Consider the following 16080-nt stretch of genomic DNA (forward strand, 5'->3'; position numbering starts at 1 on the left):
GTTGAACTTGCACAGGAAATCGACACGGGTCAAGAAAAGAAGAGGAGCTGGAGCAGCAGTAATGGTGGGTTGAAGACGCCCCGGGGGCCGCTTATGTGACATTTTAATATGTCTCCTGTTAATGAACACTGTATTCCAGTGACCTGTTTGTAGCTGAACGTGTTTTTGCTTCACAGCTCCATTTCGTCGCCACACATATGGCCCGATATGATGGGAAATTAACGTAGCGTCCGGGCGTGTTTACATGCGCATCGCATCAGCGCCGATGTAGCAGTGTGGTCATCCAGATACAGGCGGCGTCACAGGTGAGATGCTAGTGAATTATCTATAAAATAGAGTCAACCGCACATTATGTCCGCTGTAGGTGACCTAGTACAGGTTAAATGTGATAATGTGATGACGCTGCGAGTTGAGACAGTGTCATTCAGGGTTGTGACAAAATAAATAAATATGTTTAACTGTTTTTATGAAACCTTGTCACGGGTTACATAAGGATAAGGTGTAAATACGTGCATGAACGATGGCTAAGTTCCATTTAGCTTTCCCTGTGTCCTAACAACTTGAACTAAACAGAGCCATCTTTAAAGGTCCAGTGTGGAGCAATTGAGTGTCCTAAGTATGTTTTAAGCTAGTAGGCACATTAATATAACAAATAATTTGGTTTTTGAATCTCTAAATCAACCTTTTGTACAAACATAATGTAAGAACCTTGCTTTATAGAGCGCTACATCTTATGTTGCCATGTTTCTACAGAAGCCTGGATGGACCAAACCAGCCAGAGTTTCATACTTTGCATTTTGCAATCCCATATGAAGACATGCTTTCTGGTATGCAAAGGCCACTGTAGTTCCCTGCTGCACTCGGGGGAAAGGGAATAATAAACAAGGATTCTGCTATTTGCTACAAACTAGATGATTCTTATTCTTACACACTGGATATCAAACTTTCATAAGAAGACCTAATGTGTGATATGCATTGCAGTTTTGTAAAGGGACAACAAAGACTGAAAGTATTACACGTATACTGTAATCAAACCAGGTGTTTTCTCCGTTCTCATTTCTTGACACAGGATAACAGAAGGATTTCTCATTTGAAGCCAGATTAAAGGCTGCTGGATCGTCCTCAACTTTAAACATCTGTGCGTTATGCGCCATCCTCGCTAACACTGGCATCAGCCATTTTTGTTGTACTCGGTCTCTAGAGGCAGCAGGCAAGGCGCATAAGGACGATGAGCCATATGGGATGATGTTTTCTGGAGTTCTCACTTCCCTCTGTTCTTTTCTACTGCAACTATCACACAAATACACTTGTAAATACAAGACCTATGGTTTGATACCGTCACAGGTCCATGATCGCGATGGGCATGATTCATAAATAATAATCTAATCAATTGATCATAAAAAGCTTGTTCAGTTGTCCAGGTGATAGAGGCCTGTTCTTCTGTGCTGTTTCTAAAAATGTCGGCCTTCTCATCCCCAGACGAGACAGCCATCACTTCAGCATCACAGTGGACTTCAGTTTGTCCTCTCTCCGTCACACGCGTGGCTCTTCAATGCCAAACACATCAGAAGTTCAGGGGCCGACCTTGTCCGGGCCGGCAGAGCCATCAGCACTGCAGAGGTCCACTGATGGGGAGGATGACCGTGGCCTGATCAGCTCCCTGGCGCGGGACGCTGCCAGAGCGAGGAGAGCTTCCAGTGCCGAGCTCCACCTGCCCTGGACCTGCCCGGTCACTCACTCCAGAGAGAAGTTCTACACGGTCTGCTCCGATTATGCTCTCGTCGACCAGGCTGCTTCGGTGTACCGTCCCGTGAGCACAGCCAGGGACGTGGTCCAGAGCCAGCAGGGTGATGGTCCTCACCTGGTGAAGCCCAAATCCTCAGCAGACTTCAGTCGGCCTGGAGGGGCCCATGTTGGATCAGACGGGGATTGTGACATGGAGGAGATGTCCTCTGGCAACAAGAAGCCCGTTCTGGCCTGGGAAATCGACACAACAGACTTCAACGCTGTGCTTACGAGAAAAATAAGAACAAGTAAAAACAATCTCATAATTCAAGTGTGTCATGTGGCATTATAAAACAATGTGTTATAATCCCTGATTTTGGTATTTTAAAGTTTTCCGCATCTAAAGTTGAATTAAGTGTCAGTTTATCCATCAGTCTTGATGCATCCATGTCCCTATTACAGGTCAGAGCAGTTTTGAAGGTGAAATAATTGCATGGTTTTGCTTTCACTGCTTGACATTTTTAACTCTGGTTTTGTCCAACACTGACGAACCCTGAATTTCAGGCAATGTGAAGAAATGCGGCTCTAAGAAGATGAAGTCTTCAGACAGACTGAGCAGAAATCTGCAGGACGTCCCTCCTCACGTGTCCCAGGAGGAGATCAAACAGCGAAAGGTGTTCGACCTCAGAAGATGGTAATGTTACAACAGGGCTTCAACATTTTTAGCATTTGGGAAATATAAGAATAAGAGGCTAGAAGCTCACATTGATACATGCTGTAGGTGCAGGAAATTGTAAGGAAATTGAAATTGATTCATGTCCATTGTATTATTTGGATGGTTTTGCCTCAGGTACTGCATCAGTCGGCCTCAATACAAGACCTCATGTGGGATATCTTCTTTGGTCTCCTGCTGGAACTTCCTATACAGCACTTTGGGTGCAGGAAGGTGAGTAGCACATTATGAACTCTATCAGATTTCAATAAGAACAAACAAACATCAGTTTGATCATGCCCTGAAGGCGGTGATGAGGTGAGCTCATTGGTGATCGATACCAGCAATCTTAGAACGAATGGAAGTTAATTCAAGGCTGTTTATTGACTGATAGCAGTAGTAACTGCACTGCTTAACAAAGCAGGCCTTGTTTAGGCCTTTATTTAGTCAATATATTCTATACAATTCTGAATTAAGTGACAATACGTTGCCATGTTTTCTTCTTTTATGGACTAGTTTGTAACATACACCTGTTAAGTCACTCTTTCTGGATACCTGTTCATCCAGGATTAGTTGTCATCAGCCATAAACTGTCAAAATATTGAACTATTAAATTTCGACATTTGACAAAATTCATGTATATGCAGAGTGATAGCTACTGAATGAGCAAGTGATTTTTGCTGCAGATCTGGTTAATCTAGATTATAGCATTATTTCTGAGCACTTTGTTATCTTTGGTGCTGTGAGGTTCCCGTCCAATTTGTCCCATTTCACTCAAGTTGCAGTCACTTCCTGACGCCTGCTTTTGGTTTGTATTGCCAGTCTTCCGCCACTCTCTCAGGAAGAGGCTCTGCACATTCTGGGATTTCAGCCGCCGTTTGAAGAAATCAAGTTTGGTCCTTTCACAGGAAACGCCACTCTAATGCGGTAACACAAACTGCTCTCTCAGCCCTTTCTCCCCCCTCCCTTAACGATCACTTACGAATCACAGTAAATGTCTGCAGCTCAGTGATCGGTGCCTTTTCCCTCACAGGTGGTTCCGACAAATCAATGACCATTTCCGAGTGCGAGGTTGCTCCTACATTCTGTACAAACCTCACGGGAAACACAAGACGGCGGGAGAAACAGGTAAGTCCCTCAGCCACTAAAACTCGTAACTCCACGTGTGTGTTCATACACAGTTAAAACCACAGCGGTAACCAGGCTCGTCTTTCAGCTGAAGGAGCACTCACGAAACTGACACAGGGGCTGAAGGATGAGTCCATGGCCTACATTTACCACTGCCAGAACCACTACTTCTGCCCAGTAGGCTTCGAGGCGACGCCGCTCAAAGCAGCAAAGGCTTACAGGTAGATCATCTGCCTTTGCTTGGAAATGGTCAAAAAAAGAAAAGATTTATGGATTTATAAAATAGCTCAGCTCAGCTCATCAATCATATGACTGACTCTGTTAATAAATGAAAGATTGTTGTTGTGTTCCTTGTAAAGGGGCCATCTCCCTCCAAATGAAATGGAGCATTGGATCCTCATCGGGGAGCCCAGTAGAAAACATCCAGCAATTCACTGTAAAAAGTAAGTGTACGTTAACATCGCAATTTTACCAAATTAATAAGCAGTAATTGATGGTGAGTCACATAATGTGAGTGCTTTCTCAGGTGGCTGGACATTGTGACTGACCTCAACACACAGAATCCAGAATACCTGGACATCCGTCACTCGGAGAGGGGGATCCAGCGCCGCAAAACCAAAAAGGTTGGTGCTCTTCTCGCGTCACAAAACCCAGTTTTCTCAGCCTTTTATTTGCTGGCTCTGCCACGATGAATGTCTAAAATAACGTTATTGCTGCCTTGATCTTATAGCCAGTACCTGGCTTGTGTGTGTGTACATTCCGTGAAGCAGTTTGTGTTTCTTTGGAGAACCGAGACTTCATAAGACCACCAGACTCCGGTTCGGTAGCCCTGATCTTGCAAGGCTGGTTTTCCGCTAACAGACAGCAAGGGGAGTGGAGACAGCCCCCAATTTCCCCACAACAAGATATTTAACCATCAGAATGACTCGGATGCTGTTATATTATGGTAGAAATCCTGCATAGTTCTGCTTTAATGTTGCTTTCAAAGTTGTGGAGATTTTTGATTATCAGGTGAGATGACAAGTGAAGTGTCTGGAGTCAGCGATGAGTGAAGTTGAAAGGCTTTATTGACAACAGCTCAGATCCAAAGCGAACAGAGACAATGCCAGACATGAAGAGTGAGAGGTTAACGGCTAAGCATCCTCTCTAATTCTGCCAGCAATCCCTCTCCTGATTTTTGTAAAGAGTATTTATGAAATACAAGGTGACAGAGAGGCCTTAAAGTGGGAGTTTGTAAGTTAAAGCTGGTCTATAATCAGGTCTGGATATAGGAATGTAAATAATTCAATTTGAGGTCAAAGAGTAGAATTTTCTCTTACAAGAGTAAAAACCTGAGCTGGTACTAAAAACCCCCCTGCTGGCTCACAGGTGGGCGGTAACCTGCACTGCATCATGGCCTTCCAGAGGGTGAACTGGCAGAAGCTCGGCCCGTGGGCTCTGAATCTGGAGAACCTGCGTCACGAGTACCACCACTCAAGCATGGAGCGCACCCACGGTCAAAGCTCGGAGGAGACGGCGGAGGAGAGGACGTCGAGCAAGCGCCTGTCCCACCTGGGACGCTCGCACAGCATGGGCAGTCAGAAAGACACGAGCTGGAAACGCCTGTCCAACACTGCAGAGTTCAGACATAAGGGCTGTCCTGACAGCGACCTCGAAGAAGACATCACAGACTGAATAGGTTTAACAGAACATACAGGGAGGGGAGGACAAAATAACAGACATAACACAGTTCAGTAGCCTTAAGATTTTAACTCTGGACTTATTTTGTGTTTTACTGTCGGCAAATTTCAAAAAAAGACCAAAACAAACACAGTGGTACTTCATCTGTCTGGCATAGGACTCAAAGCTGTAAATCTTTAAAATAATGATATCGCATTAATGCAGCATAAAGAAATTTGACTTAAGTGTCATTAATTAATAAAACTGAACTTATTAGGGGACTATTTTCAGAAATTAGCTTAATGGGGATAAATTCATAATTAAACCTTTTACAGTACAGATAAATTCAATGTTTGCTCAGGTCTTTCTGTGGGATTTGTTCATCAGCAAAAATATGAAAACCAGACTTCTCCTTAAATGCGAGATCCAGGTTTTACGTAGCTGTTATTTTGAGACGGTAATGCACTTCAGGAAGTGAGCTGTCAATTTAGTTAGAATATTCATGCCACATCTACAGACATCTAACAATGTCTAAACTGACAATTCACCAGCAGATTCATTTAAGTCTCAGTAACACGGGCAGCTACACAAGGAAGACAAAGTGCCACCTTGTGGGCAAAATGGAGGACAGTCGTCATCTTGAACATCAGTTTGACAGTTGTGAAGACAGAGTGGAAACAAGAATAATAAAATGGGTTAATAGCTAAGTTTTCTGAACAAAACATTTAACCGTGGCTTTAAAACAAGAACAAGTTTAGTGAATGAACACTTAACAGATACAGATCTTCAAACGGCTGCTGCACTGGGAGGTGTTTCTTTTACTTTGTCCACCCCTCTGTCTTCTCAAAGTAGTGATCGCTGATTTAATCTTTTGACTAACTTTGGACGAACTTCATGTTCCTTTCCTCCCTATGTCACTTCCTGTTTTGGGGGTGTGTGTGTGTGTTGGCGGTCATTTATGGGTCTTTTTTCCACAGCAGACACATTGAGGTGTAGCAGAAATAGCACATCTGTTGCTAATGACTTTAAACGTGTCTGTTGAACTCCTGTAAAGCCTGATTTATAAATGTGTTAAAGGTCCAGTGTGTTAATTTGAAGATAAAGTAATTTACTGAATTCAATTCAATTCATACAGTCTTCTGATTGTATGAATTGATGTTCTTAATTATCCCAGAATGAGCCTTTTTATATTTATAATATCAGGAGCTGGTTCAGCTCTACGGAGGCCGCCATTTTGGACCACCAGGTTTTTACAGAAGCACACAATGGACAAACTAAACATCTTTTGAGTTTTGATGCTAACTGAAGGCTACATTGGCCTTGTTTAGACTGCAGTCCAAATCATATCCAACTGTTCACATTATATATTGCAAGTGATCGGATCTGAGCTGTGTTTATCCATATTGACAATCTAGTAATGACAAATGGTCTTTAAGCGTTAAGTGTCTTGCCCAAGGAGACATCGGCTTGTAGAATTGTGGGTTTGAGCCAGGAATCAAACCCACAACCTTTCCCAAGTGAATCAGAGAACTACTATGGCCTTCGCACACCAGAAAGGATATAAACAACTCAAACCAAATGGTTTGTTTTATGTTACACACTGAACCTTTGAGATGTATTTTTGACTTAAAGCAGTTCTCATGTCACAGTCGCACTTCCAGGATTAGCTGAATATCATCCTTATACCGATCACCAATACATTTCTCCATATTTAAAATCACATCATCTTTACCGCTCCTCCTTAGAATGTGAGAGCGAACATTCTATTCAACTATTGCTGCTATTGAAACATGACAATGACGTGTGTAGCCTGTAAATTCACCTCCAGACGCCATAGTAGAGGTGCGGTGAAGTGAGTGGGCTAGTGCTGTGCAGTGGTTAGTTCGGTGGAAATGCTGTCCAGTCCACGTGCTGCTAACGTCTAGCCTTGCTTTAAGAAAACTACAGTGAGACCGACTGTTCTTTTTTAAATGTTAACCATGGTTAAGTGAAGAATGCATGCTGTATAATTTTCTTATTTTGCTTTGACCTCAAAAGGTGCCATTTGCCCTTGACCCAACAGACATCATTGTGTACTCACATGGATTTGATGTAGTGTTTTATTTATTTATTTATGTAATTTACAATAAATTAAGATTTTTTATAAACTAACAAAAGAAACTTTCATCTTTCAAGACTCGCCATAACATTTTCAGTCTAGTTGAAGAGCAGAGGCTCGAGACGCGTCACTACCTTTCAACCGTTGTCGTATCTCGGTGATGTGAGCGGGACTGACGCGGCAGCAGCCTCCTGACGGACAAAGAGACTTTTCAGAGAAAATACTGGAGAAAAGAACAGGACATATAAGAAGGAACAACTGTTGATCTCACCTATTAAAGAAGCACCTTGGTTCATCCATGTATTACAGAGTTCAGCTATCGATGCTGAAGCTTTTCCTGATTTTAGCCACCTTAGTATGATCAAAAAAAAATTAGTATACTGTTTCTGTAAGAAGTTCAACCTTTCCACTCACGGTCACATATATGCAGCTGCTTCAAGGAACAGCCAATAGGAGTAGGAGACAAAGGGTCTCCTTGCATTGTGACTTAATGACCAAATATACTGTGTAGTGCAGCAGAAGAATTTGCCATGTCACATCTATGATTTTTATTTCCAGATTCACCCCTGCTCAGCGTCCCACTCTTCTCCACTGTTGGGGTAAACCACCCAGCTCATGTCCGGGCTCAGCAGGGATCCTGCAGAGTCCAGCAGCGGCTCCACAAAGGCTGGACAACAGCAGTTGACTCCCACAGCCACCAGCTGCGTGGATCTGTTAGCGATCTGCACTGCGTCTGTGAACGGGCTGCCGTCTGATATACACCTCCCATCCTTTTGAGTTTTTAGAATACAGAACGTTAGAGGGGGTATATTTTGAAAACAAACAGATCAATGTACTCTTCAGCTGCAGCAGGTTACCTTACAGGAGAAGGAGAGCCAGGCTTTAGAGTTTGGAAACTCTCTGAGCAGCTCCACCAGTGCCGACGCCTCTTTGAGACTCGGGATTGTCTCGAAAGCAATGAGATCAACTCCCGCTGCGGCTAAACACTCGACCTGTGACCGATGCCAAACTTTAAGATCCTGGGAAAAGGAAAAAAAACTGAGTACAAACAGTTAAGCAGCAGCAAGCTGAGCAGCAATAATACAAATACAAAGTGTGTAATATATGTTGGGAGCCTCTCACCTCAACACTCATCTCCTCTGCATAAGCCCCAGTGTATTCTGAGCCATTGTGCAGAAAAGCCCCGTATGGTCCAACAGAGCCTGCCACCAAGGGACGTCTCTGCTCTTTAAAGAGAGGGAAATAAGCAAAAAGAATGTCCGCACAGCATAGGAAATATCAGTGTGTACATGGGAGTGATTACCTGTTGGACGACTGTCAGAAACAAACCTCCTCATTGACTCTTTGGCCACTTGAACACCAGACATCAGCAGCTCTCTGGCACTTTCAGAACTCACATCCATGTGACGGATGAATCCTGGAATAGTGGCCTGGTATGTAGCTGTGGTGACAACATCAGCACCACTGAGAAGGAACCTGGGGTGATTTTTTACAGCTGGTTATCCATTCTTCATATACTACACAAACACAAACCCTACTGTTAAATCAGAATATTGCACACAAACATAACCTGTAATGAGCATCACTTATGGCCTGGGGATTAGTTTGCAAAAGCCTTGCACTCCACAGTGGATCTCCCTAGATGTGTGAGACAGTTTTTTTTTTACAGTACAGTATTACAAACAGCATCTGTCTCTTTTGTACATATGCTGGAGATCATAAACTAAAGCTCTTTTACCTGTAGATGAGCTCCTTGCGCCTCCAGCTCAGTTGCTAGCCCACCATCCAGAATCAACGGTCCATTATCACTCATATAAGGTTTAAGACGCGACCCCATTGAAAATCACAGTAAATGAGAGACGTTTCAATATGTTCGAGACTTTTGTCCAAACTAAATACAAACAGTGGAGGAAATAAAACACACACTACTGTCTGGTTAGCAAACAACTTCATTCACTACTTTTCAAGTCTGTTATTGTTCCGGGTACTTCTTCTTTGCTGGATAGTTTTCTGGCAGCTGTCGACTGTACTGTGTTTATCTACTGCCACCATCAGGCCAGGCAACTTTAATTATCTGGTGGTTAACGTAATGCAAAGTGAGGAGGACGACGACCAAAGAAGTGTCTGTTTTATTAAGTATTTATAAAATATAATTAACCATCGAATAAATGAATCTCAGTCGGCTCCGCCATTTTAAAAACGACGACCAAAACGGCCACAATTCTCCAAGGTTCAGTTTGTATCAGCGCATAATGAATGAGGTTCGTACAAATACTTGGTTAAATGAATAATGTGTAGTCATGGTTGTAAAGTTTGAATCTAGGCGTTTTTTTTTGGAACATGTAGCTTTGTAGTCGTCGCATAGCACAGCACACGGAACTGTTAAACTTGACTTAGTTCAAATGTGCGAGCTAGCAATTAACGCAGGTGTGTTGGTGCACACTTGAAAATGTACAGGTGTAGCACCGAACTCACTATCTGACTACAAACCATAATGTACACACACCATTACAAAATAAATACAGCCAACTAATTAAAGGTGCAGTACCTTTTCAAAAGGCTTTTAAAACATACATGCTGCTGACAATACATGTACATACATGTTAGCATGACATGTACAGTACATACAAAATAATGCTATTAATATGCATGCTAGTAGACAAGCACGTTTTTGTGGTTGCAAGTGCCTTGTGCTTCCACCTGAAACGAAATGTGCTACGTTTAAACTGTAAATAACAAAAAACAAACTAAAAATATTGTCCCCTGTTCAGTAGAAATCATCGGTACCTGGGAAGTGCGCCACCAGGTGGAGCAAACCTGCACACTACTTCAATCAGAATTCATTCATAATTAAAAATGAAATGATTATGAAACACACACACATACATGACACAAAAATGTAAATAAAAGGACGAATAAATTTAAAGCTAAAATAAAAAGGTAGTTTTTGAGTCTTGATATCAATGCTGTGTTCTGCTCTCAGGTTTCCAGGAAGGTTGTGAGTCATAGAGCCAGAAAAGATGCCGAACCCACGTGGCTCTTTGTTCTAAGCCTAATTGTCTGGCAGGGGCAGGAGCAGTAATGTGTGTGTGTGTGTGTGTGTAAATGTGTACAGATGTCTGTGTGAAATGGTCGACTGTCGGCACCACAGCCTCCCCTCTCCTCCTCCGTCCCAGGAGGCTGTGATATGAGAGATGCTAATGTCTCTCTGCTGGAGTCAAACCGAGGAGCGGGATCAGCTGCCTCCTCTGAGGAGAGATGACGATGCTGGAGACTCGTCATCTTTATCTGTTCTATTCTTGATAGAACAACGGTGAACTACAGATGCTTCACACGGTGACTCAGGAAAATACATTTCTGATATTCCTCCTACATGTTGATAAAATCAGTGAATCTACTCCTATAACTCCGATCCACATGCAGCCAAAGTCCATTCTCCAGGATTTCCCTCTTGGGCCTATTACCCCCCCACCACATCCATCCATCCTCCCTCCCTCCCTTGCTCCCTCCAGGTATAGCAGCCTGTGATTTGACCCTCCTCCCCCTCCTCCTCCTCCCTCATCCTCCCCCCATGACTCATCTCCTTTATTACATCAAACAGAGCATCATCACAGCATCAGCAGTGTTTTCCTGAGGAGTGTCCCTGTGAAGGGAGTGAACTGGATCTATAGGAACATAAACAAGGAAAACTGGAGCATTGCTTTTTCTGTCCTCATGTTTAAAACTGATTTTTCTCTTTTTTTGCTGTGAGGATTATTGTGAATACATTCTGGAGCATCATGAAAAGGTCTGGAAAGAGATAAGTTGCTCTTTTACACTGTAACCCACACATTTGTCTCTTTGTTAATGATTTCCTTTCTGTCTGTTTCAAGCGGTTTTCTTTTATCTAACTGTTTGTTTTCTGGTTGACTGGCTGATAAATGAACATCCCGTTAAACAATGGCTGCATGTTATTGTGATTATTTCACCTGTGCTAACCCACTTTTTGTTGTTGTTTGTTGTCATTCACAGGTTTCCCTGTGTTGTTGAATGACTGGTAGTGGCATCATCATAACCATCATGAGGCTGGATGTATAACTGTTTGAATTTGGAGGAACTGTGATGAAGGAGCAGAGAGGCTCAATGGAAGAGGGATAATTAAAACTAAAAGAAACTGCAGAAAACTGGAAGCGGCAGAGTGCGGTAAAGAAAGCAGGATTATAGGGAGGAGAAGCAAAGCGAAAGTCGAGGAAGGGTGTGAAGAGGAGGCGTGGCAACGGCGAGAGAGAGAGAGGGAGAGCGACGGAGAGGAGAGTGGATGCTGCACACACCCTGAGATGCTGTGCTGGCTCAGAGAAGACGAGATGTCGGTCCAGGAGCTGCTGCAGAGGGTGCAGTGTGTCATCACTCATGTCGGTAAGTCATACATGGTTTCCTATTTGTGTTTTTCAGACGGCGAGAAGGTGATTTTGTTTTTTCTCCTCTGGGGAAAATGATGAGACGGGAGTGTTTGTCTTCTCCGTAACTGTCCCCCTGTGGGTTTGCTGTTGAGCGGTTTAGTGGAGGACGAACTGGAGGGCATGGTTGTGCCTCCTTGAATTCAGAATGTGGGGAAGAGCAGATCAGAGAGTAGTGGGGAATCACGTCCTCTCATCAGGACCGCTGCGTGAGGAGGGATGCACAGAGAAGGATGCTCTGCACATGGGAACAGGAGAAAGAAAGAATATCATCAGGACAGCAATAATTTAACTTTTATTCATGTGATACTATATTTTTTATTGGTTGGGCTGATATCCCGAGTCGACTGGATTCTGATTTACGGTCCCAGTTCAATTTGAGTATTTATTCATTTTGAGTTATTCATATTTCAGTTCCCACCACTTTTGCTTGATTATGGAAGAGTTTTTTTCACAGAATGCATCACTTTTACCAAATTTTGATCTCTCTAACCTGGTGCATTATTGCAATATTAATGTTAAATTAAAGCAATGACCCCAAAGTAATTATATTAATTACTTTTTATTGAATATGACCACACATTTCATCTCTACTGTACAGTTGAAGGGGAAAATTCCTAACATAAAGCTTAAAAATGTATTCTAGTATAAAATATAAAAATTATATGTTAAAGAAGACAGTGATTATATGTTGTTTTGTGCGGACGATCGAGGATACAAACAAAATAAAATGTCCTCTTGAGTGGACAACGAGGACATTTAAGCATCTGAAAAGTGACGGTCTTGCCAGATTGGTGCAGGGCATATAGGGAATGGCATAAAAAGACTGATCCAAGGATTCCCTTTAAAGATTGGAGTATAATGTATTTGAAATGACTGGATATAATTTATATTCTTTTTATTTTGTAGTATCTGCTTCAGTTCTATCCTTTTAATGTCACCTTGTCTCCACCTGTCTCCTGCTGCCACCTTTCCCTCCTACTCATCGCCCCCTCCTTCGTCTCTCATTGCCTCCCACTCGTCTTTTTCCCACCCTTCTGCCTCTCCATCATCCTCCTCATCTCCCTCTCCTCCCTCCATCTTCCTTCTTCCCCATGTCGTCTTCTTCCTCCTCCTCTTCCCGTTCTGTGTCCGGGTCATTTCCCGGCAGCTGGGGAAGTAGGTCAATGTGCCACGCTGGAGAATTTAGCTCGGCGTCCTCCATCACTGCACTTCCTGTTATAGCTATACTGCAGCTCTGTGAGGGTGGGTGGGTGTTGGGGGGGGCACTGTGCAAACCATCACCATGGAAACTGAGCTAGCTTTTGCTCAGTGCAAGTCCCTCAATTGATTTATTGTGTTTACAACATGGTTGCTGCTGCTGCTGCTGCTGCTGTTTTTGTATGAATTTAAATTCTATATGCTGTGATTGATCACTGCATAGAGCTGCACTGTGGCAATAAGATAATATGGAGCTGGAGCTGACATCAAACTATAGATGCTAACATTTCACTTTTGTGTGAGCACTTGAATGATTTCTCATTCAATAAAATAACCTCACCACATGGTCCAGCCAGCTGTTTCTCTTGATGTTAATGAGCCGTTCTGTTTCAAATTACATTTTTATATTTGGAAAATATTTCTTACTTCACAATGTTGAACATATTGTGATCAGTTTTTATGGCTTTTTATTGAGATCACATAGATGATTAGATGATTATGTGTGACTGCACTAAGACACGTGATATGTTTTACTATCCTTGTAAAATAAATATTCAAATTAGTCAAATATTAGAGATCAATATTAGCTGATTGAACATGTTTTAAAAAGTTAGATAACGTCAAAACACTTTTTAAATCGTGAAACAATTTATGCATCTTTAGGTTAAATAACCCTGAAGATGCATCTCTGGAATCTGCTGGTGGTTGGCAACCTACCATTAGTTGAATGTGGAGAAGCTTTACCATCTTTGTCTTATGGGTAAGGGTTAGTTTTAATAAACAACAAAACTATTATGACCTTATCTTTTGTTTTTAGTGGACACTATAATCGCCTCCATTTAGAAAGTCATGATTTCACCCATTCCTGACTGTTTATAAGTTTGTTAGGTTGTATTGTAGTAGAATGATAGATTAATCACAAACTTAGAGTGATTGTGTGTGAGCCAAGAGAAAGTCAGTTAAACTGCGCGTGTGGGAACAATGTTTGGTTGTAAACAAAGTTCAGAGAGCAGAGTTAACATTATGATGATGATGATGATGATGATGGTGGTGGCGGTGGAGGATCTGGTCAGTGTAGCTCACTGACCAGCAGGGAGCTCACTCGCTTCACTTCACAGGACCACAGCACAGACACTGTGACCTTTCTCCTTCATCCAGTCAAAACTTACAGTAAACTAAATGTCTCATGATGAGGTGATTTATCGTATTCTTTTAAAGATGCTGGCTCCTCATATCTCTGGTCCTGTCGATGACCACTCGTTTTGATGTTGATTCTTCATTAATCGTGCGTTTATGATACATTTTTCCGACACTACAAGTCCTTTTTCCTCAATTAAAACAAGCACATTTCACAGACTGACCATATATTATGTCTAGCTACAAATGAAATGAACATTTAAAGCTGCTACTATAGTGAAAAACTTGAAAGACCATGTAAATCAGTTTTGAATTGCTTCAGTGACATGGGTCTTTCATACCTATTTTAGAAAAAGGTGAGTCACTCTAACAGAAAACATTTTGGATTGTTGCTTTAATTGAGCGCATCTGTATATGTGAACATATCTATAATTTGCTTCAGAGTTTTTACGGTTATTTTCTTAAATATAATGTAATATAACACCCCCTGCAATCCTCATGTGGAAGATAAAGTGTTAGAAGAAAATCCTCCTCACTGCTACACTATCTCCGTCATTGATCGAAAAAACCTCATCGAAACATGACTCACTGGACTCACTGTCTCCTTTATTGGTGGCCGGTGACGTCACAGCAAATAGCAATAGTCTTGTAATTTCCCAGAATTCCTGAGTTCAACTCATAATAAATAATTCACAAGTGTCTGTGCTGCTTTATGGTTGTCTCGCTTGAAAATGGCTTCTCATGTCTCACTGAAGCGTTGGCACTGTTGTAACGAGAAGCACACACACACAGATACACACAGTCAGGAACAGACATCAAAGATAGACATAGACCGATATCAAAGGAGTGATTGTTGAGATCTAGGAGATGTTTTTAATTTCAGTCTCTCAAAGTTAAGTTTAAAAAATGTTAATCGATTCTCCGTCTTTCCCCTTTACATCCGTTGATACAGCCGTTGAATAAATACCAAATAAACCCATTATTATCCAGTTTCATGATCATAGATCATAGAAGATACGTCAGAGCTGACTGAACACACAACATTGGCCTGGGGAGGAAATTGCACACTCTACATGTTCTCACCGTTCACAGCCTCTATAATGTCCGGTGTTGCTGTCCAGATAGCTGCTCTGGGTTTGTAATATTACCCAGAGGCCCCTCCCACCAACCTTTCCCATTCTTTGTTGTCATGACGTCAGAGCTGTATTCTCTCTGCTTCCCCTTCCTGTCTCTGATACAAGGGTGTTGGTGGGGAGGGGTCGCCGTGGCCTTTGTCTGGCTCTCTGTCAGCTGGACTCTGGCCAGTCGTCCCACCACGTTCATAACAATAACAAGGCGGCTGAACAATAGACCTGAACCAGTGGGCCACTGTGGACCTTCATGTGTGAACCAAGGTCAAATTAGCTGGTGGTCCACTCCACTCACAGCTCTTCTTCTGCGACAGAGCTGCAGCCTTTACCTGTGTCAGTGCCATTACTTGTACATCACCTGTGCCACCTGCTGTCATTACCTGTTTTTTTAATTATATATGTAGATATATATATACAGTATATATTGTACAGAAGTCAATGTGGACTAGAGATAGAGCGATATGTTTTTTTCATGGACAATACCGATTATTAGTAGTCAAGGAGGCCGATAACTGATATTTGGAGCCGATATTAATTTGCATTAAAAGTATTTTAATGCAAAATATTGGCATCAAAATTTTGAATAATACAAACACCAACACCTACCTTTACTTTTTAAATGCCTTTAAGCATATGTTTATTAAACAGCTTTTCAGATTTGCAACATGCTAAATGTTTTATCTTAGACAACATATTTGTTTTTAAATTCTAATAAAAAGTGAAGGAAGCTCCCAGGCTCAGCAGCATGTCTTATAAAGTTAACTGAAATTTTAAATAAATAAATAAATAAATAAATAAATAAATTGATCTCTTATCGGCCTTCAGACTAAAAAAAAAGGCTGATGCCGATATGCG

At 42.0% G+C, this 16080-nt stretch overlaps 3 protein-coding genes across 3 annotated transcripts in view; 2 read left to right on the forward strand and 1 right to left on the reverse strand.

Moving 5' to 3' along the window:
- The first annotated feature begins 44 nt into the window (after positions 1–44).
- On the forward strand, positions 45–7044 carry LOC310925970 (basic immunoglobulin-like variable motif-containing protein). Its single transcript, XM_083888054.1, has 11 exons — positions 45–64; positions 177–305; positions 1480–2033; positions 2290–2419; positions 2576–2671; positions 3260–3364; positions 3471–3565; positions 3654–3786; positions 3925–4008; positions 4092–4188; positions 4934–7044. Exons 3-11 carry the CDS (start codon positions 1553–1555, stop codon positions 5237–5239), a joined length of 1527 nt encoding a protein of 508 aa, XP_083744180.1. The 5' UTR covers positions 45–64; positions 177–305; positions 1480–1552; the 3' UTR covers positions 5240–7044.
- Positions 7045–7400: 356 nt separating this feature from the next.
- Positions 7401–9159, reverse strand: LOC310925973 (uncharacterized protein; the record flags this gene model as incomplete). The annotated part of the gene is made up of 8 exons (XM_083888057.1): positions 7401–7513; positions 7594–7673; positions 7887–8092; positions 8180–8341; positions 8445–8548; positions 8626–8798; positions 8893–8960; positions 9061–9159. The coding sequence occupies 8 exons, from the start codon at positions 9157–9159 to the stop codon at positions 7416–7418; spliced, it is 990 nt and encodes a 329-aa protein (XP_083744183.1). The 3' UTR covers positions 7401–7415.
- A 2479-nt stretch (positions 9160–11638) lies between these two features.
- The window catches only part of mcf2l2 (MCF.2 cell line derived transforming sequence-like 2), a gene marked incomplete at its 5' end in the record, with an annotated part of 79972 nt that continues 75530 nt past the window's right edge, over positions 11639–16080 (forward strand). Inside the window, one exon of the mRNA XM_083888051.1 lies at positions 11639–11717. Within this exon, the coding sequence (XP_083744177.1) occupies positions 11639–11717 (79 nt within the window). The remainder of the gene's footprint in view (positions 11718–16080) is intronic.

Source organism: Microchirus variegatus, assembly GCF_963457635.1.
Source record: "Microchirus variegatus genome assembly, chromosome: 4".
In the NCBI taxonomy this organism is placed as follows: domain Eukaryota; kingdom Metazoa; phylum Chordata; class Actinopteri; order Pleuronectiformes; family Soleidae; genus Microchirus; species Microchirus variegatus.